The following is a 25,914-nucleotide window of genomic DNA, read 5'->3' as shown; positions in this document are numbered from 1 at the left end:
CCTTGCCTTTGTCATGTAAGAAATTATGTACATGCAAAGAAGAAAGATTTGGGTGCAGAACTTCACAAGGTTTGTGAATACCTTATATCAAGCTGTTGTCTTCCTGCTGACATCCAGTTGCTGCAGGATCTCCACCATTGTGTCTGGGTCCTTCTGTAGCCCTGAGCTGATGGATTGAATTCAGTTTTGGAGCCCCCATCTCCCCAGTACTTCCTCTGAATTCTGCAAGCAATATGTGGTTCCTATGAGTAATGAGTAAGGATTGTTAGTTGAGCAACACAAGAGAAGAAAATTATTGGTTTCCTTCAAGTTACATGTTGTTTGTATTCTGTTAACATAGTTCTAAGTCCTAGTCTCCCATCAGGGAGCCATGGAACTGGTAGCTGCACTAGTGTGTTAAGTAATTTCTGCACCAAAATCACTTACATTCTCCAGCCTTAGATAAACAGGTAGTGTCGCTGGTATGTAGTATGTACTGAGCAGCACTACTAACCCTTTAACCCTACAGATTTGCCTGCAGTATTTTTTCAGTTGCATCAATCAACATATTTAGGTTCCATTCCTTTTCTGAATTATCTGTCAATCAGATGCAGCAGACAGAATACACCATTTTTTTCCCTTTTGCTAGTTTCTTCTGTGAAAAGGAAAGTCCATCTTATCTTTAAAAGTCACTGTAGGGCAAATGTAAAATCCAGCTTATCATACATGTTAACATTTATGGCTCTCATAACCTGGATGTGTCAGGTTTGGAGCAATTTATCCTCCTACAAATTGTGCTATTTTAAATAATATTGAAATAACAAAGTTTACATGGATGATTCACATATACATTGTGTCCTCCCTGCAGAGGACTTTCTCTAGAGCATTAGTAGCAAAGGAACAGTGCAACTTAAAAGACCCCACAATTACGAAAAGTGTGATGGTGGTGAATAAAGAGTGAATAATAGCAGAAATGAAAAAAAGAGAAAAAAATCAAAATATGAGTAAATGGAAGCACTTGATGATGGGGAGAAAAGAAGAACATAAAAATACAGGATGAGGGGGAGAAAAGATTAAAAGTCAGTTTGTGTCTGTAAATGTGCTTTATTGTTCTTACCCTTTTCTTTTTGTGTTTATCATTTTCCATGGTTTATGGTGAGACCCATTAAGAACATTTCTTCTTTAAACAGTGCAAATTTGAAGAGATGTTTTTATCCAAAAAAAAGAAAGGACTTTCAGTACACAGTTAATGGTATATAAAATCCACGAAACCATCAGGTTGCCTCATTCCCAAGGAGAACTCAAGCTTTCCCGGTTTCAGTAGTGTGCCTCCAGGAAATCGTCCAGGAGGACACATAATTAGCCCACACTCTTCCAGAGTGCACGGTGTAACATGATGCAGTTAAACCAGAAGACAGTTTGCATCTTTTGACCCTGTGTCAAATGTGTCAGTTGGGTAGCTTACCTGAGATCTGTAAGACAACATAGGCCATCAGATGTTTTCCCATAGAAAGGAACATGCAGTAGGACACACACACACAGAAACACAATTTTAAAACCTGACTTATTTTCAAAGTAACAAAAAAAGTGGCCTTTGTAAGTGGCACAACTCAGTGCTTTCAGATTCTTTCGTTTTGCCAGTCTGAAGTTTAAATAAAAATGTTTGCCCTTGCTTAGGATGTATGAGAAGGACATTGAAAGTGGCTCTTTCACTTTAGGCACTATCAAGATATTGAGTCCTCTGGAAGGATGAATTTGATACTATCATTCCAATGCATGTCCAGATGATAGTTCTGGGAATGGTAAAATGTTTAGTATAGTGTCTACTTCTTGCATTTATTGACATGCAGAATAGTCAAAAAAGTTTACAGTGAAACGGAATAATGTTGAATAACTCCTAGACAGAAATGCCATGGTAAGTGTGTGCGGTGGGGTGGTGGTGGTTTGTGTGTGTCAGGGTGTGGTGTGTGTAGGGGGGACTTGTGTAAGTGGTAGAAAAGGCACAAGCTGAAAACTCAAATGACAGTGTAAAACAGCCCTCATAGCTTAATTAAATAAAACCAATAATGCGATTTAAACTTCTTTGAGTTAAAATTACTTTAATAAGGGTGTTAATTACTAGAGGATTAACACTGCTTACATGTGATAATAGATCTGGTCAGTCAATAAAGGGTGAGAATAATGTTCATTTAAGAAGCAAAAGAATCTAGCACAGGATTACTCACTAGAAAGGGATAACATTTCAAAGTGGCAAGTAAAATCAGGGGAAGATGTTTTCAAATTGCAGGAGGCATTAGAGGCTGAATTTTGCCATCATTAGTCAGCAAAAGTTCCATGTGTACTGGGATCTGTTGGAGCTAAAATATGAAGAGTAATTATTGCAAATGACATATAACAGAATTTGGAATTACTCAGTCTTCCAGGGAAATTATAAGAAGTAATTTTTCAGATAAAACATTTAAAGAAAATACTGTCTATAGAAGTGAGGAGAAAAGGTGTAATCTAAAGGAAAAAGACCAGCTTCCAAGGAGAGTAATTTCTTGAAGATGTATTTCTTAGAAAAGAAATTGTATTGGATTATTGCCTTTAAGCAGAAAGGAGTTTTTCCTAATACGTTTGCAAACAAGAGCCAGAGGAGAAAGATCTTTTGCAAAAACCCTATAAAAAAAGGAAATTCTAAGGTATCCAGGTTACAACTTGCTGGGCTTGGAAGCCTTTGTTAAACCAAGTTATCTAGACAACAAGTTAACAAAACAAAACCAGGATTTTATATGAGCTGTAGTATTTGCTAAAATATTTTGTCATTGGCTAGATATAAATTGATACAGATTAGATAGATAGATAGATAGATAGATAGATAGATAGATAGATAGATAGATAGATGGAAGTAAATGTCTTCTTGTAGCTGAAGAGGAAAGTGAAGGTTGTCCATGAAAGAATATGAAAGTTTTTTCCTAGTGATTTTGGCTTTCCTTTTAACTTGTCTCTATTTACATTCCTGAGCTACTGATTGTGGAATTCCTTGTCCAGTGGTTCTCAGGTCTAGAATAGCTTTCCCTAAGGGATGTAACTTCATCTGCTATAAAGGGTGGTTATGCAGCCGTTCCCTGAGTGCACTACTTTGGAAGAAATAACTATCTGTTTACAGTAAACTTACAATGGCCACATCTGTAAGTGTCTGTGCTTTATGGATTGCACTGGATTTTTGTTTCTGGATGCGAACAAACTTATGCTGGTCTGTGGCCTGTTATGTCTTGAATTTCAGTGGCTTTTCACATATTCTAACTCAGCACCCAAGATCAGCTGAGATACTTTATTGAGCACTTGCTGTATTTGTATCTGGTTCCTGCAGAAGCTTTTCAGAGAGATACCTTGTATATAAAATTTTAAGTGTTTTGATGGCCGCCTAAGAGAAGTGCACTGTGGCCGTAATTTTTTTTATTTTAGATGTGCAGCCTTTGACAAATGCACAGATCCTAAAAGAAACCAAGCCAAAAAAAAAGTTTCAAATTTAAAAATAATTACTCTGTTGTGTTGAAACAAACTATTTCCCCTTATCTGCTGTAGAACCTCAGGTTATCTCAGTGGAAATGGTGTGATTCATAGTACACACTACAGATCATGGACTTCTGTGGAGACCAATTGCTGCAGATTCAAGAGGTGGTCATAAACCTTACAGACCTGATGTATATCCTTCTGTTGAGTCAATCTGTGTAGCAATCTAATTTCAGCACATTTCATAGATGTAATTTTCTCTGGTGTTTTTGTTCAAGTCAGAATATGACAAGAAAAGATTGGAAAGTTAGGAGAGGGAAATGCTCCATTCACTGAATCCCTAGTTCCCAGCAGTGCCTGGGCTGGCAGCATCCTGGGTCTGTTCTTGAGCTGCAACTTCACACAAAGAGCTGAAGTCTTTGCCTCCTCTGTAAGCACGAAGCTGATGCCATGGAGCTGTGCCATGCTCACTTGCCTTCCCATAGGCATCAGTTTGCATTTGTGTGCCAGGGCTGCATATCTAAAACTCCTTCCTTCACTCCTAGAAGTAACCGGACTGAAATTTAAACTTGGAGTCGTAATTATACTTGGACAGACCACTGCAGGTGATTAGTTCTAGGGTACAGCAACCTGACTGTCTAGATGTGTGTGTATACAAGGACAGTTTGGGGGTAGTTAAAACCAGCATTTGTCAGATAATGACTTCTTGTGATATGGTATGTGTATATAAACTTGTAAGACTGCAGGCATCTGGAGTTACTCTTACGGGTAGTGCTAAATATTAAGTGTGACAGATGGGACAAGAGTGTTCAATTTTAGAACACAGTATGGAAGTTAAAGTGAATGTGTTTTGTGTTTGAATTTTATTCTAGTTATACCAAATGAGATTATTTTAAATTAGACCCACCTCTAAACCAGAGAAGGTGATTAAAATTTAACTTCAGATTTTGAACTTCTTGAAGATGTTTTTATAGTGAATCATCTCGGATGGATTTTTACAGGAAGGATTGAGACAAATGATACAGTTTTAATCCCTGAGAAACTTATTTTAGGATGCTGTGCCTCATCATGTGCTATTTCTGGCATCATTTCATAGATGAGTGAATAGTTTAAAGCAAACCTGTGTAAGTTTAGTGCAAGTAAAAAAGAAGTACCTATAGAAAATAAAAAACTAAATAAACTAAACTGTAAAATTCCTTTTTGGTAGATGTCAATATTAAGTACTACTGGCAAACCTGTGTTTAAAAAAACAATCATAAGCTGAGTGAAAATGCCGGCTGAGATTTAACTGTGCTATATTAAATGTTTCATAATTTTAACAGTAGAAATTGTGTTTTCAAAGTGTCTCATTCAGGTGAGAGGCAGATGGCCCATTTGAGGGGCTGCACTTGTCACCCCTGCGTGCTGTTTGAGCGAGTACACCTCTGCGTCAGGAGCTCAAAACCAGAAAAAATGGTGAATGACCTGACCATTGCATAATCCACAATTTTTAATCCACACAAATTTTGCCATCAACATAGTTTTATGCTTTGTCTAAAGGGACTTTGTGTACGGACTAACACGCTTGACAGGAGCAATTTGGCCCGAGCCCGTGCCCTCTGGAGCCTGACTGTCTGCCAGGCTCCTGCTTTTCAAACTCTTCCCTGTTTCTAGACTCAAAAGACGGTTCTTTTGCTACTAGTCCAGTTTATTCTTTAATGATGAAGAACAACACACTTCATAATAAACATTTTCACTGTAATTAAACAAATCTTCTTTGAAGAGGTATTACTTGTTGCTATACTGTGTATTTCGTAGGACCTAGCTATTTATATTTGTCTCAAACTACTTTTCTGTGTCTTCAGATGTTACATCTTGGGCTGCTTGAAGTTTTAATGGGATTTGTAAAAATTATACATTGTGAGTGTTTTTCTGGTAACAGCAAAAAGCTTGTTCATGTGACTTCAACAGCAAGTGTTTTATTTTTTAGGCAGGCCTAAGTTCATTTGAAGTGCCAAAGGAAAAAAAAAATTATTTTGACATGTTCATGAATGTAACAAGACCAGACATCTCTCAAAGTATACCACAAGGTCCAGATTTTAGGAAAGAATTCTGCCCTTTGCAAGGATTTTTTTTCTTAAAAAAGATATATGAATACAAGTAACTTTTGGTTTTTTCTTAGCATAGCAACAAATCCCAATGGTTCACCTGTCATAACATTATACATTGTACATATATGAATGTGTTGAAGATTGTATCCAAACATTCAAGATAGTGACAGATACAATTTCACTTATAAATTCGAAACAGATGGTAACATTTAAATACAAAATTGTTTCATTCTTGTGAACATTTCAATGTCCCAAATTTAGAAACAATTTCTAAATGCATGGTGCTTAAAAGAAAAAGGTGCGGTTTAATGCAGTGGCTTAAAAACTGAAAGACACTGCCTTTCTAACACAGACTATCCTTCCTTTGAAAATCCAGGGCTCAGTTTTCAAAGCATTGTCTAGGAATTTAGCCTGCGACCCCCATTGACACTAATGGGAATTGCATAGCTAAGTCCCCATAACATCACTTTGAACATCCATTTGTCGTACCAATTCAGAAAAAGGGTAGCATAAACTACAGGGAGACATTGACAGATCAAGAGATCGATGTACACTTTGAAATACAAGACCAATGTGCATTATTCCAGTTATGTGATCAATAGGGGGGATTTTAAAATTCACAAAATTAGTCACCAGGTCTAAATAAAACACAATATTTTGGCAAGTGGCAGGCAGACTTTCTAACCAGGCTAACAAGATGTTTATCAGCAGTAATGAACACCTACTGATTAAGTGATAATTGTGTTTGGTTGGTAGGGTGTTATTCTACACTTAGCAAGCTCGGTCTTTTTTTCTTTCAAGGACTTAGGTATCTATATTTTAAGTAGTTCTGTTGTTCCTTTGCAACCAAGAAATGTTCAGAGTAAACAAGGCTTGTCCTTGTCCAGTCCTGATTCTTATCCTGGTCCTTTATGGTTTTTTTTTTCCAATTTAGTAAGTGCTTTCAGGGTGTGCATGCTTTAATTAACAGGAGCATAACTTGGTGAATAACGATGGTGTTATCTTCATGGTCATGCATACAGTTTTTGTTGGAAATAAGTGTATACGTGTATAACATATATTCATGTATACTTGTGCATGAAACCTAAGCAAAGATTAAAAAAGTGTTGTTGTTGTTGTGTAGCTGTGTTACTGCAGTGCCTATGAGTCCCGGTCATGGACCACGGCCCCATTATGCTGGGCAGAATATAAATAAGTGTTTTAACAAAAGAAAGACAGTGCTGCCTCAGAGTTCCCAAAGCAATGAGATTATAGCTCCACTGAAAGGTTAACGTTATGTCAGAGATTATGAAACAGCAACGATTCTGGTTGACAGGCTTCCTTTTGGGTCGTGAAACCCATTTGTCCTTCTGAATACAAGGTGAGGTGGATTGGTACAGTGTGAGCTTCTAGGAGTAGGAAATGTTGAGGACTGGAACATTTGTGAGTGGCTTTTGTGAGTTTACTGTGTTTAAAATAAAAAAGTCCCCTTCATGTTTGGTGCTTTTTAGCTCCAAACCCCCATAAAAGTAATAATAATTGAAATATCAATGTGTTTGCTATTTCTTTATCTTAGTGACTTAAATGATACATAGCTAGCAACAGTCTTTTATTTTCTAGGTCAAAAGCCACGCATCCTCAAGGAAAAAATTGTAATGTTACTTGTGTATTCTTTCCTAAGAAAAGATTGGGTGTAGCTTGCAGTTGTATATGCTTGGCACTGTTCATTTCCCAGAAGAGTTCACCGTATTCTAGGCTTTGGGGTTTTTTTAATTAAAGAGGTCAAAATCCATTATATCAAAATTTCAAAGAATTTACCAATTAGCTGTAGTCTGTGATGCCCAGCAGGTGGCTTTTATACTATTAAAGGGAGATTGTTTCCATCTCTGATCAAAGCAAAAGCAAAACAAAAGAAAATATAGAATATTTTGCTGTACACAGTGCAAACCACATGCCATGTAAATTATGTGAAAACGTACATGAGAGACTGTTCAGTCATCCCACTTCAAGAAAAAGTTCTATATATTTTCACACTGGTCCTCACGAGGATTTTAATGGTAATGTCTAAGTCTGTTTAGATTACTGATTAGCTGAGAAGGTTAGACAGCTTGCTATTTCCTAAAATGAGGACTTTAGCATTTTTCTTATTTAAAAGTAAAAGTGAAAATGCACAATTAAGTAGATAATGAACTTAGTACGAGTGAAATTAGAAAAAGCTGAGTGTGCTGGAATGTTTCAAGATGCAAAAAAATTCCAATTTGCACTTTTCAATGAATCTAAACTTCCCCGATTTTTGCCTACTTAAAAGAATGTTTGTGACCTTTTGACCCTTTTGTTATCCCTTACTCAGAAAGGCCTTTATTCTGTAAGACTTAGGTATAAAAAAATAAAAAGAGCGTTAATGGCATAACAGTCCTTTCTGATCACCCTGTGCAAGATGTTTATGCAAAGTGTCAATAGAAGCAATTGGCCTAACAGTGTGACAACCTGCTTTGCTTGGAAATGGGCTAATCTCCTGTTTGGGTTATCCAGAGGTCAGGTAAGGATTTCTTTTTTCACACTCCCCGTAGCGCATGGGTACATAACCTGCAAACACTACAGGGCAGAAATCAGAAGCAATTGAGCCCAAGGATGCCACAAAGCATTTTTATTTAATCCTGACCCGTTTACTTTTCCTGATTTTTTTTCCTCTGCCTTCTTTTAGTTTTTCCCTTCCTGGTCCCATCCCAGAGAGTCTACTTGAGCATATAACACATAATGAAGACAGGGACTCTACCAATTTCATTATCTGCTGCTTCACTGTGTTGGTTTTTTTCTTTCTTTTTTTTTTTTTTTTTCCCCAAACAGGCATCATCCCACTCTTTTTTGAAGTTCACGTGGAAACCTACTTTAAATCTCAGTTTTTGAGGGCTGCCCCTGTTGCCCTGTCACAGCAGGCTGAAACTCAATAAGAGCTCAGGCAAGCGTATCGGGCCGGGCAATGGGCCTTGGCGGGCTGCACGCTGTGAACTCCTGCCTCACTGAATCAGCTTCTGTGTGTTTTTATAACTGCCTTTTTTTTCCCTGTTAATTATGCCCCAAGGCTGTGGAAAGACAGCATTTATCTGTTTCAACAGACTAAGCAGCAAGTGTTCTGACATGTTTATCAGGCAAATTGTACCTGACAAAAGGTAATTACACATGCAATCAAGTCCAGAAGTAACTGGGTGATTAGGGGTTAATAAACTATTTAGCATAAGAAATATTCAGCTTGTGAGCAAGGAGAGTGGGCCAGAACTGACATAACTGACAGTGATATGTTAAAGAATTACTTTTCTTTGGGTGGAATATTTGACTTTACTGAAAGGTAAGTAAGATATTAAGCGTACAACTCCTCAGTTTTATCTCCAGCTCCTGAATCACTGGTGCCATTTGTACAACCAAAGCTATTTGCTGGTGCTCATGCTACTTTAGAAGAGATAATTGCACCATTCCAACTTGCACTAAGCTACCTTGATAATTTACAATTAGGATTTTTGTAGTATAACCAGCACAGTTGCTCTTGTCTAATGGACACTGCCCCCATTTCCATCTGCAAAGCTCGTGTTTCCTCCTTCTGTTGCTGTGTTCACTCTGTGCATAGCAAGTTCCCAAAGTTGCGTTCTCTTCCAAGATTATTCCTGACAGTTGCCCAAAAGTAAAAAGGAAAGGGCATCTGTATGATATCTGAGGATGTGACAAGAGGCTCAAATGGCATTGAAAGGGCCGGATGGTCGATTCCAGCAGTTCCCAGTGCACAAAATTCTCACGTAATTACAAGATGGCCTAAATACAGGACTATGGCTGAGCTGCTCTGAACTTTAGGTAATACAATGCAAAGCTCTAGTGAGCAATGATGAACAGTAATTTCTAACCAAACACAGCCATGTCACCTAGATACTGGGAAAACACTAACTTTGAGGAATGGGTACAAGTACCCTATTTGAAATCAGAAGTCTGTCCCTAAAATTTTAAGATCTTTTCCCCTCATAGCATCAATATTGTAATGTTTTGTGTTAACTGATCCTGTTAGCTAGCAAGGTCTTACAGTAGGAGCTCTTTTAACCAAAACATAGTTTGGTATCTTTTAAAATAAAAGTCTTCTAATTAAAAATAGCAGTGTTATCTGTATAATGTCAGAATGTCCTATAAACTTTTACATAAGTACATATAAACACCTTTTCTTTTCCAAGTGGTGTTTATTTTTATAGAGAGACCTAATGTTAAACATAAAAGGCATTTAGAAAATACCTGCACATGAAGGGAAAATTACGAAATCATAGCTCTGTAGGGCATAATTCAAAATAAAAGTGCAGAACAGCAACCAGAGGCTTTAGTTACCTATAACATTAGAAGTATATATGTGACTAATAATGTAATGGTTTGGGAAAGCAATGCTGTTGCACATACAATAAAAGAAACATGCTGCTCTCTGGTCATCAGCCCTGATGGTTCCAAGATGTTGGATAAAGGTTCCCCTTCTATCACACCTTTAGAAGAGGCAAAATCATTTAAATAAGGTGGAAGTGTATACTGTATCTTGTAAATGTAAGTAAGTGGACAATATATAGGATGTTCTATGTGGTGTACTGGAAAGGCTAAAGCTTGTTCTTTTTTTTGTTTGTTTCCTTGTTCTTTTTTTTGTTGTTGTTTTTGTAATGACTCAGACACTTCTCTGCAAATTACTCCTACTCAGAAAGGAATAATTGTTCTTTGCTCCTAGGGAAGCATATTCTGCTTCATTATAAAATACTCAGGTATAGTATTGCCTGTCTGAGCTTATTCTTATTTTTCATGGTTGTTATGGGATAAAGAGCACAGCAGTACCATTGTTCTTGGGTAGCAGAGTATGTATATTTAGTTTATTTGGTGCTTCACAGTGTTCTGGCTGCATAAGCTGGTTCTGACTGAACACCCCTGGGTGGCTCCTTAGGTAGGGCTGAGGAGCTTTCTAGCAGCCAAAATGGGCTGCACTGCCTCCAGACTCTGAGTAGTGAGGGTGACTGCCTTTCTGTCTGAAGTTTTTTCCATACATGTTAACTTTGGAAAGATGCATGTGCAGAATAAACATTTTTCCTATTGTAATTTCAAGGCAAGAAATCACATTCTAACCTTGAAGGAGTTGCAGCCGGTAGCACCAATATGATGTTGGGGCCTTTGATTTTTGAAATACTTATTACCAGGATCTCCTCTTTGCCTGTATTTATCTTTTGACCGTGTATGCCAGTGTGGACCATTCCTTGCTAGAAAATACATCTCATTTTCAGTTATTGTCTCAGTAATAGTTAAAGCTTTAATAGATTAAGTAGTAGTAGGGAAATGTTGCTTTAACTTGGCCTTTAATAATTTTGATCTTAGGTGCTGCAGTAAAAAATACTGTCACAGAACCAGGAAATTGTCCTGTGCTTCATGTACATCATGTGCCTGTGGCCAAGACAGTCCCACTTTTTCTGTATCAGGAGAGGAATTAAAATGCTTAATTTAAATAGGGCACACATTTGTGTAGCAAAAGATGGCATGAATCAGAAAGGAACAGGGCAGCAGAAATTGAAACAGATTGGTGAGTCAACACCTCTGCATTGTTGCTGCAGGAGTGAAGGTGAATTCGGCGTTGTGTTGTGCTCAAGTGAAGCTTTGCATGAGTGGATTGAAGTTATTTCCCACCACCCATGTGGTGGTCCTGGGGCCAGTGAGTCATTTCTGCTAGACTGTCCTCCCTGCGACTGACTGCTCGCCAGCCTGCTCCCCTCACAAAGTGCCTGCATGGGCTGTACATCCGCCAAGTCTGGGTGCCAGGGCAGATGCAGGTGATAGGAATGGCCAGGAAACAGATCCCAAGAGCTGCACACCAGGCAGCTCCTGCCCACCCACAGCATGCAGTATGTGCTGTCAAAGCCCACTGCACACAGCAATATGCCACAGTGCAGAACTGCAGCTGTGAGGGGGTCAAAATGCACAATGCATAATTGTTCACGGCAGCAGTCTGGTCTCCAGCAGTGTCTGCAGCTCCCTGCCACATTTAATCCAGAGCCTAGGACATGATTGTCACACTGCAGCCCCTGAACAGATGCACAGAAGGAGGGACGGGGGCTGTGACTGAGTGGCATGTGTCATTTGATTGCATGTCTGAGCCTTTGAGCTACCTGCCACATGTCATGACAGCTGCTTGAACTTAAGAGATTTATTAGCATGAGGTTGGTTGTGTGCAGCTCTTTGACCAAGCATGGAGCAGGGAAGAAGCTCTGGGTACATCCCCCTTGCAAATAGTGTCTCTTGAGGCGTTCATTCTTTAGAGCCAGGACTGTCTCAGAGTGCACAGAATATGCTTCATGTTTTGTGTGACTTTTTTTTTACCTCATGTTGAAAAACAACAGACTTCATGGTCTGTTTAGAGCCCTACATGCTTACCTGTGTTTGGCCAGGTGACAAATGAGGTGTAATCTTCCAGCCATCACTGTGACTGAGATTTCCCAGAGCCATGGCACAATCAGACAGTTGAGTCAACCACTGAAAGCATGGTATGGAACTCACTCATGCAGTATTGTCAGGGAAGTTTCTCTGAACTTGTCAGCACTGTAATTGTGTCAGTCATCAATGGCTTTGGGCCACACGTTGCTTACAGGATACCTTTCGATACCTTTTGCCCATATGAGCTTCAGGGTTGTTTAGGATTTACCCAGAATCCTCAATTTCAATGTTACAGTAGGGATAAGAAATGAAATCTTTCACCTCTGACTCACTGCATGCAACTGCAGGAGCATTGGTCCATCGTTAGGGACCATGTCCCATGTGGAGCACATGACAAGTAGCACTGTAAGTAGCAGAAAGTTATTAATGACCAGATTATATAGTTTGGGTTCCTGTCAGCTTTATCCTCACAGTTTGTCTTGTGCATCTGCCTGTCCTATCTTTCTACTCTTTTAGTTGGGCTTTAAAATACCTCTATGAGGACTGGGCACTACTAACTGTGTAACACAGGTAATAACAAGTGATAAATAACATGCAGCAGCAACTGAGGCTGTGGGTTTCACAAATGATACTAATTTCTGAGTTATCAAGCCTTCCCAAGTCTGTTTGCTTAGTGACTAAAGGCATGTTCTCTGCAGCTCAGTAAAATTGGTGGCGTCCATCTTGAGAAAGGGCTTTGTGGGAAAGAACTGTTTGAATTTGACCTTTGTAATTATCACGGATATCTGGTCAGCAAAGAATGAAATAACCTCCTTGGGTTTTAGATCCTTTCACCCCTGTGAGATAGGGAAATGTAAAATGTAGGTGTCATTGAGGTTTGTAAGGGTCCCTGGAACTCTTTGGGATGACAGAGCAGTAGGTGTGTCAGAGGTCCATTATAATGCCAGGAAATGTTGCTACCTAGTCCTAAAAGACTACATTACAAATAAGGAAGGAGTAATTAATTAGAAAATTACATATTTAAATTAGACACTTTATTTGAAAGTAACATAAGAAAGTTATTTGGAACTGGAAAAATTTGCAAAAAAAGAGGCATAGAAATTTGAATCTGGGAATACTGGGTGTATGCTTTTATTCTGTAAATAAATTGGTGTTATGATTTTGGGCATGAGCATTACTGGACAGCTCTGACAATTTGTCAGGCTGAAAAATTTGAATAAGGCAAGGTTCTCTGAGGTGCAGTCCCTTCTCTTAGTGTAGCCTGAGAAGTCAGAGGAGTGGGCACCTGCTGCAGCTCTGCCTGTGGGAGCAGGGGCTGCTACTGTTGTGCCCCAGCTATAACAGCTCTGGTCTGGCTTAGCAGAAGTGAACAGAAGTTTTAAGTGAACAGGGTTCTTCCTTGAATTAGCAAAATGGTGTGACTTTCAGTAGTCTGTTACATTTTTTTCAGTGGTTTTGTTACACAAAATCCTGTTCCAGCCCATGTTTCCAGCATTACTGATTCAGCAGGTCTCCAGGCAAGCAGGGCTCTAGGTTACACTGAGGACCCAGCTCAGCGGAGCAGCCACAGGCACTGCGCGCTGGGGCAAACTGTTGTTAATGGTTCCCAATGCTTATTTTAACAGTAGGTTTGGCTAACACAGAACAGCCTGAGAACAAGCCCTTGTTAGCCCTCAGCAGCAGGACAAGGCCAGGCACCAGACGCAGGGGGAAGCTGGGGCGCCCCGCCATTGACGTCAATGGCACTGGGGCCTGCCGGCCCGCAGGTAGCCGTGGGAAAGGCATCCCCGAGCGGGACTGCCTGTGCCCTGGCTCCTGGCAGCCTGGGCAGGGTGCCCAGCGGTGGCTGGCCTGCACCCCGTGATGGTGGAGGGGGAATTAGGCTTTGAGGGCTGTGAGGGTGCTGGCTGCTGAAGGTTCGGCATTGCATCTGATTGTAAAAGCAGGCTGGTTTTTTGTTGAACCGCAGCTCTGAGATCATGAGTCAAAGGCCTGATTTGAAACTGCAGCCAGGCATGGGACTGTGCTTGGAGACTTTCTGTTCCTCCATTGAAGTGTTTGGGTTTGTTTGGGCCAGAAGTGTGCCCGGGGCTTGGCGCTGAGTTTCAGAGATCAGTCACAATGGGGAGTGCAGCAGGAGGTGTTAATTCACTTAGTTGAGACTACCTGAGCCTCTGGTTTTAATTACTGTGAGAAGCAGCAGACTCGAGCATCCCTGTCTTGCTCCCCACGGTTAAAGCAAGTTCCCGAACACCAAAGCGTGTATCCATTAGCATCCCCTCCTGGGGCTGAACCTGCACAGCCGCCTCCCTGCACACGGAGGGAAGTGAGAGAGGTTAAAGAAAGAAATGGGCAGGTGAATGGGGGCTGTTGGCTGGGCTCGGCGAGGGGCTGCGCCCGGCCTCTCTCTGCAGAGCCGCCCCGCGCTCCCTCACCCGCCTCTTCCCCCGCAGCTCCTGGACCTCTTCATGGTGTGGGACTGGTCCACCTACCTGGCTGACTACGGGCAGGCCACCTCCAAGTACCTGCGGGTCAACCCCAGCACGGCCCTCACGCTCCTGGAGAAGTAAGTGCCGGGGCCGGAGCTGCAGGCGCGGGGATGCAAAGCAGCGCCGGAGCCGGAGCCGCCCTGCCAGGAGCGGCGGCGGCCGGAGCCCGCAGCGGGTCGGTGCCCCGGGGCCGAGAGCCGCGCGGGATGGCGGCGGGGCCGGGGCCGCGGGAGCAGCCAGCGGCTGCCCGAATCGCCGCTCTGGGGAAAGGGAACGCTGAGATTTGGCCGTGGTGAAGCCGGTGCGAGCGTTTCTGCCGGCTTGACGGGCGGGCTGGGAGGGCAGGGTGAGCAGGGCGCGTTACCGGCGGTCCGGTACCAACCTGCTTGTAAAAGCCGCATCAAAACACGTTGCGGTTTAAAGACGCTTTCTAACAGTGTTTTCTCTCCTCTCCTGCCTGCGATGAAAATGTCTTTTGCAGAGTTCACAGAGGGTACGTATTGCCTATATTGTTACAAAATATTGTTTCTGTAACTTACTTAATTTCCCGAATTTCGTTTTTAAATCCTTTGGTACGGGAAATCGGAGATATAGATGCCCCTTATTGACGGTGAACAAAACTCACCCATTTGCCGAGTCTGAATTTGCCATGGAAGCAGATGATACTAACGAGTTTTCTGACTTGCTTCTCTCCTAAGGCAATTGGTAGGATCAGGGGTCCTGCTGAAGGGGTATTTGCTTAATATTTACAGGTTATTTGTGAAGTAATATTTGTTAAAATGAGTTCTGCACTGCAGAAGTTTAATTTAAGAACACATTTCTTATTAGCAGAAAGATCAAAAGAGGAACAGTAGTAAACCAATTTAAATAGTCAGATTTTTCCTTTTCAAATTATGTTTCTAATGTGTTTGTCATTTGCTTTTTTATTTCTCTAGAATGAAAGACTCCAGCAAAAAGAACAACATTTTTGCTCAGTTCAGGAAGAATGACCGTGACAAGCAGAAGCTAATAGAGACTGTAGTGAAGCAACTTAGGAGTTTAGTGAATGGTATGTCCCAGCATACATAGGCCTCTGAAATTGACAGTATCTCATTACACCAAGAGGTGTTTCTTAGCCACTATTTCTACTAAGCAAATAGTGATACCAGTTATGACTTTTGTTTGACTGAGAAAAGCAAAAATGCAGCAGATGGATTGTACATGGAGTCTTCAACAAAAAATTCTTTGTACGTATTTTTAATGGATCGAATACTATTTTGTATATTGTAAACAAATGGTGAAAAATGAGATTGTACAATAAAAACCAGCGCAATCGTATTGTACATGGAACAGCTGAACTGTAAATATGTTATTTAAATATCTGCAGATATGGTGTCCAAAATTTAGCTCTTAGTAGGAATTATTTGAGAAATGATCCCTTAGTTGCTGTTTTCTGGTTGAATCCTAATTTAATGTTTTTAAGCATTGAGATACTTGTGTTTCAGATACCACCTCCTGTTTTCCCGCATTAAATGTATATTAGCCTTAAAGTGATTGGATATAATTTTGTATTCCAGGTTTTGTAGTCTGGAGGTATGAAAAAGTCTTCTGATTTTTAGTACCTTTGAAAACTACCTGAGAACTAGACTTGATACCTATTTAGCATTAGGACTTATAGGCTTTGTTCTCCAAAAGGGTATAATCTTGAGGTTGTGAATGTAAATAACCGTTTGAGTTCTTTATAATGTGACGTTTTGTTTTGTTTCGTTTTGGTTTTGTTCCTCAGGGTTACTATTTCTCACTGTACTTTTGTAAGATCTCGGGTTCTTTATCCCAGGTTGCAGTAAGGAATAGGTTTGCCGCTGTTGGTTTTGTGCCGCATCTGTTTGTTAGTTTGCGCTTTCTCGCGCCAGCCCCATCCCAGCGATTAGCATTTTGTCCCACTACCAGTCTCTTTGCACTGTCCCCTCCTGGCTATTTTAGGCACTAAGAGAATGTCTAACAAATACAAACCAAATGGAACGTGTGAAAATAATGTACATTTTCGCTGTATTTTTAAGTTATTGACGGTCTAAATACAGTAATATAAACCTCACCCGTATTCCTGTTTAATTTCACACACCGAAACACACCTCGGAGCCGGTTTCGCGGGGCCTGTGCAGGTCCCGACTCATTGGTGATTTACCCCCGGGGAAGGCGGCCGGGGCTCCGCGGGGCCCCGACGGCGGGGTGCGGGCCGGGAGCACTGCAGGATCGCCTCGCCTGCCGCTGCAGGTCGGAAAGCCGGGGGCGGTGGGGCCTGCGGAGCGGGGCTGGGGCGCTCCCTGGTCGGGGGAGCCCGGGACGGAACTCGCTACCTGCGCAGGCTGGCCCGAGGGTGCGCCGGGAGCTCCCGGCGGGGCGGAGAGGGTACCGCGCTCCCAAAGGCGGCCGTCCCGCCTACGGCTGGTCGCCCCCAGGGGCTGGGCGGGGGCGGGAGCGGGAGCGGGGCCCGGGCCCCCAGCCCCGGGGGCTGCCCCACCGCGGCCCTGAGCCCCTCGGCTGGTGGCCTCGGCCCTCCCGCGCCAATTACCGCACTTGGCCGCGCTGCTTAAATATGCAGCGGATACGTCATCTCCGAAGGTGGATCGGGCGTAAGTGGCCAATATCTATATAAATGTGGCCGAGGGGCGAACCGGCAGCAGGAGGCGAGCGGGGCCGGGCGGGCAGCAGCCGGCAGGGCCCGTCGCGCAGCGCCCGGAGCCGAGTCCCGGGGCGCCGGCCCCCCGCGCCTGACAGCCGCCGCCCGCCCCGTCCCCGCCGCCGGAGGAGGATGCCGGCCGGGCTCTCCTGGCCAGAGGCGGCGGCGCTGGCGCTGCTGGCCCCGGCTCTGCTGGTCGCCCTGTGCCGGCACCTGTGGGCGCTGCGCTGGAGCCTCAGCCGGGACCGCTCCAGCGCCCTGCCCCTGCCCAAGGGCTCCATGGGCTGGCCCTTCTTCGGGGAGACTCTGCACTGGCTGCTCCAGGTAAGGCGCCGGGGGACGGGGCGGGGTGGGAAGGGGCTGGCGGGAGCCACGGGCTGACCCGCAGCTCGTCCCCAGGGCTCCCGCTTCCACAGCTCCCGCCGGGAGATGTACGGAAACGTCTTCAAGACCCACCTCCTGGGCCGGCCAGTGGTGCGGGTGACAGGCGCTGAGAACATCCGCAAGATCCTGCTGGGCGAGCACACGCTGGTCAGCACGCAGTGGCCCCAAAGCACCCAGATCATCCTGGGCTCCCATACTCTGCTCGGCTCCATTGGCGACCTGCACCGCCAGCGCCGCAAGGTGAGCCTCGTGGCCACCCCAACAGGGCACACAGCCCAGGTGGCACCTCAGGCCCAGGCCTGGGCCTCGGTGGCATGTGTGCTCCCGCTGCTTTAACTATCTGCCTCTCTTCCCTGCTTCTCCTCCTAGATCCTGGCCAGAGTCTTCAGCCGTGCCGCCCTGGAGAGCTACCTGCCACGGATCCAGAAGGTTGTGAGCTGGGAGCTGCGGGGCTGGTGCATGGAGCCAGGCTCTATTGCAGTTTATTCCTCCACTAAAACCTTAACTTTCCGCATTGCAGCTCGGATTCTGCTGGGGCTCCACCTGGAGGAAAAGCAGTTCAAGGATCTGGCCAAAACTTTTGAACAGCTGGTGGAGAACCTCTTCTCCCTGCCCCTCAACATACCCTTCAGTGGGCTGCGCAAGGTACTGCCGCCTGCACTGCTCCCTCTGCCCGGGGGCAGGGCCTGGGCCCTGGCAGTACAGACCCCCTGTCCCTAGGCCCACCAAGGGGCACTTCTGATGGACCAGGGCATCTGCAATGCCCCATTCTAGGTCTTAGAGCTTGGTGTCTTACCTACCCCAGCCGTTTCCCCTTCTCTCTGCACTTCTCAGCTGCTCCCAGTCGGCTTTCAGCACCTCTGGGTGCTGGCTCCAGCTCATTGTACAGCATGGGGCTCCTCTTCTCCCTCATCCCATATGTTGTCTCTGGTGAGTCCATCATGTCTGGGCCTGTCCCATCTCATCCCACCTGGACTCATGTCAGCCCATGGCAGAGGGGTCTGTGGGCATAAGCACAAAGACGGATGGGCACAGAACACCTCAGGTTAGCATCCCTGTGCAAGTCAGGGAGGCTGAGGACTTAAGACCCTCTTATGGGTCCTCAGTCCCTTGTAGTCCAGCAGTACAGAGACGACCCAGGGAGAGGGTCAGTCTTCTCTGCCTCTTCCAGCCTGCAGTTTCTTCCCTGCTGCTCTGCCCCTCTTTGTCTGCCTCTCCACGCTCCTGCTCCAGTTACAGGTCCTGTGTACCATTCTTCCTCTCGCATTCCTTCCTCCTCTGGCTTTGGGTTGTCCACTCTTACCACAGCTTAAGTCTCCTGTCCATTTTAGCCAGGTCTTCCCTCATCTCTTTTCCACTGTGAGCTCTGCCCCATTGGATCACCTTGCCCAGCCAGTCCCAGCTCTCCCCCAGCCCCCCTGCTACTCTTCATCAAAGCTCTTGTTTCCCCTGTCCAGTTTCCCTTTGCAGGTTGTTACCAGTGTGAGCTTTCACCCCTCTTTCCCTATCCCTCCGTACTCCCTCTCAGGTCAGACAAAGCCTGTCTGGCCCCAGACCAACATCTTCAACTTGCCTTTAGGTCTCCTTGTCTTTCTCCTTGCTCCCTGCTGTGTTTACTTTGTCCAATCCTTCCCACCTCACATCTAAGCTTCTGTATCTTCTTTCCAACCTCTGGTCATGGCCATTTTTAATTTCAAATTTCTGGTCCTTCTGACTTTTGCAAGAGACATTTTTATAGAGAGTCGTACTCTCCGTGATTCCATCCATCCCACTTTGCAAAGAGATTGCTGATTGCTTGACTTGCTGAGATCTTATGTGAATGTTTTGCTGCACTGGAGTGCAGCACACCTGAAGATGAGCTGGCTGTGATTCATGTGTCTTTATCCACTATACCCTTGTAAAACCATTTGTGCCTTGCTGTCTGAAGTCAGTTTTATTAAGTTACCTTTTCTGTCCCTTGGGATAAGCTTCTTTTGGACCTGACATAACTGTGGGTTTGCTCAGTGCAGATGACTCTGAACATGGTAGCATGGATTTACTGCTGTCTTTTTCTCCCAGAGAGTTTCTTGGGACTCTTTGCATTTGATTCACAACAGCAAGGCAACAGAATGTGCAACATTTCCCCCCAAACTGCTGCCTCTTGCAAGGCTCTGGGGCTGGGCAACAGATTAAACAGTTCTTGCTGTTACAGGTCCTGGGATTAAGGATTGCTACACTTGGGTTTCCCTGGTCTCTCTAGAGAGGGGGCAGGTCCTAAGGTTCTCCTCAGCTGTGTCTGCCTCTCACAGGGAATCAAAGCACGGGACACACTACATAAGTTTATGGAGAAAGCTATAAAGGAGAAACTGCAGAGAAACAACCCAGAGGACCACAGCGATGCTCTGGATTTCATAATGAATGGTGCCAAGGAGCATGGCAAAGAACTCACCATGCAGGAGCTAAAGGTAAGGAGAACCTCTGCCTTGCAGTGCCCCTCCTGACTCGATGGCTGTTTGAGAGACATGGGCTGAGGGCCAGGAGGAGGCTTGTATGGGGACCCACCACCAGCTGCTGGCTCCTGCCCTTCTCTTACACGAGGACACCAGCTCCTGCACAAGCAAGGGAGCCTGCACTCGGCACACTCTTGTAGTCATGTGTCTCTTTGCATTAGAAGGGACCCCTTTAAAAGGGAATAAATGCCCCTTCTACCTTTCCTCTTCATGGGCACCAGCCTTCAGCCTGACGTAGGATACTGGTAGGGTTATGTGGCTGCATTAAAGCTCTGCATGTCTGTGCAGTCAGTAACCTCCAGGACACTCTCTTGGAAATACTTAGAGCTACTTGTGTGTTCCTCAAACACAGCCCAGCACCCAGCCTAGGGCAGGGTGTAGATCATGTCACTGGAGTGCTCAGGGCTGTGAGCCCAGAAATCTCTGAGATCATAAATCAGAATGGGTCCAGGGATGGAACGATGGATTCCAGGTCATTCCCTATCACCTCCTCATTAATCAGATCATGTAGCTTGTGGATTGCTGTGGTGGAATATGATGTATGACTGTGACTTAGGGATGAACCCAGTAGTCCTTACTGAACCAAAACCACCAAGGGAATGTGAAGAGTATTTTGCCAAAGATCTTGGGAAAAAATTGTCATTAGTACTGCATCATTCATAGTTCCACCTCACTTGGTATCAGTGAATGATAGATGACATTGCATTTATATAACAAATTTTGAAGCAGTTTTGCATGGGCACAGCAGCTGGATATGGTTTTAAAGTATCTCAACATAGTTTAAAGGTAGTTTTACTGTTCATTTAAGCATTTCAGGAAAACTATCCAAAGACTAATGTTTTATAAATATTTTGTAAAAATGCAATCTCTAAATCTAGAATATTTGAAAAACTTTGAGCAACTAGTAGATATAATTAGAATCAGTATATATTCCTAAATAAATTTTATCATAATTATTTATTATATTATTTAACAGTGTGTTATTATAATGTAATTTTAAAAAATAATTGACAGATTCAAAATGTGATTGATTAAGATTAATTAATCTGTTAGTATTCACATGAATATTGCGCAAGAATGATTTCACAATCTCTCATCATGTCCCTAGCTCTGACCACAAATAGAATAAGGGGATATTAAATGTAACATGGACTGTGTGACATCACAGCAACCTTGGGCCAGCTGATTCAAATTATAATATATTCATATGCTGTACCTTTCTGTACCTTCATGGTTAGAAAATCTCTGTATTGAACAAAATTACTTGAAAATTGAACTGCCTATGCTTGCAATTATGGGAATATTCTCCACCCTAATAAAACCGTAGCAGAGCTCTCATTTAATGAAATGGTGTAATTGGATAAAAAGTCCAAATCTGTCTCAGAATTTTGGATATATCTGTCTTTGAGAGACCTTCCAGACACTGTCGCACACTAGTTACTAATCTGCTTTTTTGTTCAAATGGTCTGGAAAGACAGTTGTCCCAGAAATTTTCCTAAATACACTGTGATTTGTACTGCTGCCGTGAACTTACCAGGACCCTTGAAATGTAAAGGTCATTAAAAAGATACTACTTTGCCAAAAATATTGTTTTAAAATATTTAAAACCTTGAAAAGAGGAAAAAACCCCATCCTGCATAATAATGCTGTATAAGATATGTATATATATGTATATTATATACATATATTATAAATATGCATATATATGTGTATTATATATGTATAATATATAATAACACTGGCTGGATGTAATGCTGCCTGTTCTGCCCCCAGGACAGGGAGCTGGGCTGTAGCACAGGGACAGTACTGGTGAAGCTTGGGAATATCCTGTGTTCCTGTCACTGTTTCTGTTGGCCTTGTAGAAGCAGGGAGGGAAAGTTGTGACAGCAGCTGTGACACCACTTCTGCAGCAGCACTGTCAGAGGTTGATGCAAAGAGCATAAGGGCTGTTATTTCAAACCTAAGAGCTTGCCCTAAATTCCTGGCATGCTATTGAAATGTCTTGGGGTTTAATTGCATGTGGTGGAATGGAGAGGTTTCTTTTCATCTGGGTCTGCTACCTTGTGAATGTAAAAATTCCTGCTAATGCCTGCAGGAGGTGTGATAGGGGTTGACAGGAATCTGTTGTTCCAGGGGTCTTATTTCAGCTGAAAGATGCCCTTGAGAGCTGCACTTTGGGCAAAAGCATCTAGTCCAGTCAATATATGGCACTAGGGATGGTAGCAAAGAGTCATCTTTGTTACAGTATCCTTACATTTATCAGACTTAATTCAAGTACCTTCAGTCTTCAAGTGTTCTTCTCCGTGTTTGTGGCTTCACCTCTCTAGAATCGGTTGTATCAGAACAATTTAAAGTCCAGACACAGTCATGTGAAAGGACTCTGTGTCCCTGGGGGATTTTGGTCCTCTTTGCCCCTGGGCTGGAGCAATTAGTGCTCTGTAGTACCAGTCAGGTCCCAGCCCTCCCAGGGGTGCAGCTCCTGGTACTCCTCCCTTCGACTTCTCCCTGGCTTTTGTCTCTCAGCCTCTGGCCTCAGCACTCCCAGCCTTGTGCTATGGAGCCACTGGCACCTTCAGATGGTGCTGTAGGTTTGAGCATTACATTTGCTGTCAGAGATGTGACAGGCCATGAACCAGCTCTGGGCAACCCTTAACTTTTGAAAAACCATTTGGAAAAGTTGATCAGAGGGTACTGTAAACAGCCCACAGAAACCTGGCATGTGCTGTGCCATATAGACCCTGCAGACAGTCCCACAGAGGCTGGGAGGCTGCAAAGGGACCCCTGAACTTGGATAAGGCACATATTACAGATTTGAGTGTGCTGTGGTCCATGTATCTGGGCTGATTAACTTCCTAACTGGTTGTGGATACATCTGCTTGTGGGAACACTGCTGTGCTTCAGATCGTACAGCTTGAAAAGCGAGCAAGTCCTTTGCCTGGTGTGTGCTCCCTGCTGGCTACAGCACTTCCCAGGCTGACCTGCTCTAGCAGAGAGGCCTTTATGCTTTTGACTCTTGGCTTGAGTCCCCTCCCAAATAAGATAAATCATAACTGGAGATGGATCAAATGCAACCCATTTTAGCTGCCAGCACATTTTTTGTGCATAAATTTGTGCATAAGATTTTTGTGCATAAACACAGCCATATCCACTGCCTGGGCAGAAAAGTAAAAGCTGGAAGCAAAGGGGAATTGGCAGATGGAGATAAAAAGCATAATGCTTGAAATGGACTTGACTCAACGTGCTATAATTCACGTTAAAATGCTGCTCTAAAACAGGTAAATCTTTTGAGGAAAGCTCGGAAGAGCTGGATTGGAGGTGATGTGCACTCATCCCAGCTGTGGTTCTGCATCAGTCACTTGGCAAGTGGATGTCCAGTTCATACAGAAATGCTTTAGTCCCTGCCAACCCAGGATGGGTGCAGGTTTGGGGAGAGCAGAGTGAGGGCCCTCTGCACAGTAGCAAAACCTGCAAAAGGTGAGAACAGTCTGAAACACAATCACTTTAAAATGTTATTCAAACTTGTCATTTTCATTCCTTTCCCAGGAATCAGCAATTGAGCTCATATTTGCTGCTTTTTTCACCACGGCTAGTGCTAGCACCTCTCTGATCCTCCTGCTACTGAAGCACCCCTCAGTGATTGAAAAAATAAGGCAGGAGCTGATGTCCCATGAGTTGTACCATCAGTGTGAGTGCTGCCCTGCAGGATCCTGCCTGGACACCCTGACTGTCCAGAGCAGGGACAGAGAGAAACCACTTTTCCACTCCATGGCCAAAGACGTTCACAAGGAGCAGAGCCAGCCACCAGCCCCATTGGAGGAAGATTCCCTCCAGCCCAGTGCCCTGATGGAGCCCACTGTCCCCCAGAGCAACCCCTGCACTGGCCCCCAGCTCCCGGCACCAAAAGGGCAAAGCTGTCACTGCACCTCACACATCAGCCTGGAGAAGCTGAGCCGCCTGCGCTACCTGGACTGTGTGATTAAGGAGGTGCTGCGGGTGCTGCCCCCAGTCTCCGGAGGCTACAGGACGGCACTGCAGACTTTTGAGCTCGATGTAAGTAAGTGCCTTGCACTCTGGCAGGCTGCTAGTGAACTGCTGCCTGCAGTTGTGTGCAAGCACCCTGTGTCCAGCACAGTGGTGGGACTTGGCAGTGTACCTTAAGGGGAAGTGTCACCCAGCAACCTCTGTGGGTCCCAGCTGGGCTGGGGAGAAAAGGAACTGCAGAGCAGGTGGGCAGTGCAGTGGGGCTGTCCTCAGGCACCCTCTGCTCACCCTCCAGCAGCACAGGTATGTAACAGTCCTCTCCTCCCTCTTCTCTCCCCTCCCCAGGGCTACCAGATCCCCAAAGGCTGGAGCGTCATGTACAGCATCCGTGACACGCATGAGACAGCTGCTGTCTACCAGACCCCCCCCAGCAGCTTTGACCCCGACCGCTTCGGTGCCAGCCGGCCAGAGGCTGCAGGCCGCTTCCACTACATCCCCTTTGGCGGCGGGGCACGGAGCTGCATCGGGAAGGAGCTGGCACAGGCCATCCTCAAGCTGCTGGCCATTGAGCTGGTCAGCACGGCCCGCTGGGAGCTGGCCACCCCTGGCTACCCCACCATGCAGACCGTGCCCATCGTGCACCCTGTCGATGATGGGCTGCAGCTCTACTTCCACCCCTTGCAGCCCCTCCATGGCCATGAGGCCTGAGCCAGGGGTACGCTGCTCCCCTCAGCCCTGGAGCCAATGCCCCTCCACAGCTGCCGGGAGCAGGTCTCTGCTGCCCCAGGCTGAGTGTGCTACCAGGTCACTGCAGAACAAACCCCAGAGGTCTTTCTATTTTTCCCCTCCTGGTGTACAGGCTGGTAGGGTGTGCAGCATGCTGGAGTAGGGTGTCCTGCAGAGTCCCACTCCTGAGCACTGGGGTGAACCTCAGCCCCAGGCTGGGGGCAAAACCCACTGAAGCTGCTGGCAGGGTGCATATACCATGGGGGCTCAGTCAGGACCTGCCCCATACAGGCCCCCAGCTACCAGGGATGGGGAGCAAAACTCCCAGACCCACAGCTAAGGCTCCCAGGGTTATCTCCTGTAGGTGTGTTATAGGAGAGGCAGGACAGCCCTCCTGCACACTATAGCTTTTTAGATGCAAAAAAAAGGAAGGTGGGTGGGCTCTGCAGGAAAATACAAGCCAGAGCTGCCCAATCTACGGCATCAACTCTAGCTAGAATAATAGGGTGTAAAGTGGTTTTTATTGTAAATATTTAATCTCATTCATGCACTTCCCATTAGAGCTGGCACAAAAGTAACTCTCATTCACTCACTAGTAGTAGCTGTGCATGTTGTGTTTGAGCACTGTGCTGCTGCTTGGGGTCTGCCATGAAGCCCCCTCTGGGATTCCCCCAGGATATGATCCCCAGCCACAGCCTGCTCATGGGATTGGACAGAAGCAGGGGAGGGGGCTTTGGGGAGCAAATGTCTAGAAAGCAGACACTTATGAATATGTCTGATTTGTTGTAGAAAGTCCCTTGTTCCTGATGATGCTGTTCACATTGCGGAGGGGACATTTGCAAGGTGACACAGGCCCTGTGGTAGCTGGCTGGCTGGCCTGACTGACTGTGTCACCTCTGTCAGCCCAGCTCTGCCAGGCAAAGTGTCAGGACAGCAGCTCCATGGGTCCACCCAGGGGGTGGTACCTGAGGCTAAATTTGGATGCTGAGGGCACCCTTTTAGGTGGCTTTTGAGTACTCTCACAGGGTATTTCTCTCCCATGAAAATAAAATGAAGTGAGTCCTGTTGTTTTGTGTACTGAGAACAGAGCGGGGCCCAGGTCCTTGATCCACAACAATGTGTTAAGTTTCTTTCAGCTTTACTTCTACTCCCCACTGTCATACATCCTGTGTGAATGCAGTGAGAAAATAATCCTCCTTGTCCCTCCAGAGCATGCC

General features: G+C 44.8%; 2 protein-coding genes across 5 annotated transcripts in view; both read left to right on the top strand.

The window, feature by feature from the left end:
• EXOC6 (exocyst complex component 6) overlaps positions 1–16,532 on the top strand; it is an 86,594-nt gene extending 70,062 nt beyond the window's left edge. For all 4 annotated transcript variants that reach the window (XM_069019703.1, XM_069019702.1, XM_069019704.1 and 1 more), the window contains 3 exons: positions 14,423–14,535; positions 14,940–14,951; positions 15,394–16,532. In XM_069019703.1, coding sequence (XP_068875804.1) covers positions 14,423–14,535; positions 14,940–14,951; positions 15,394–15,526 — 258 coding nt within the window. In that variant the 3' untranslated portion in view covers positions 15,527–16,532. The remainder of the gene's footprint in view (positions 1–14,422; positions 14,536–14,939; positions 14,952–15,393) is intronic.
• Positions 16,533–17,249: 717 nt separating this feature from the next.
• CYP26C1 (cytochrome P450 family 26 subfamily C member 1) lies at positions 17,250–24,769 on the top strand. Its single transcript, XM_069020427.1, has 6 exons — positions 17,250–17,441; positions 17,517–17,741; positions 17,871–18,146; positions 19,790–19,945; positions 23,534–24,040; positions 24,317–24,769. Exons 1-6 carry the CDS (start codon positions 17,250–17,252, stop codon positions 24,677–24,679), a joined length of 1,719 nt encoding a protein of 572 aa, XP_068876528.1. The 3' UTR covers positions 24,680–24,769.
• Positions 24,770–25,914: the final 1,145 nt, after the last annotated feature.

This window comes from Aphelocoma coerulescens, chromosome 6 (genome assembly GCF_041296385.1).
Source record: "Aphelocoma coerulescens isolate FSJ_1873_10779 chromosome 6, UR_Acoe_1.0, whole genome shotgun sequence".
Taxonomy (NCBI): domain Eukaryota; kingdom Metazoa; phylum Chordata; class Aves; order Passeriformes; family Corvidae; genus Aphelocoma; species Aphelocoma coerulescens.
The sequence above is the reverse complement of the archived record's forward strand: the minus strand, read 5'-3'. Positions and strand labels throughout refer to the sequence as shown.

Bases quoted from the DNA above. Each gene is read 5' to 3' on its own strand.
- CYP26C1 (XM_069020427.1), top strand. From the start codon at position 17,250: ATGCCGGCCGGGCTCTCCTGGCCAGAGGCGGCGGCGCTGGCGCTGCTG. The intron at 17,742-17,870 runs GTGAGCCTCGTG...TTCTCCTCCTAG, and splicing joins TGCACCGCCAGCGCCGCAAG to ATCCTGGCCAGAGTCTTCAG. The intron at 19,946-23,533 runs GTAAGGAGAACC...TTCCTTTCCCAG, and splicing joins TCACCATGCAGGAGCTAAAG to GAATCAGCAATTGAGCTCAT.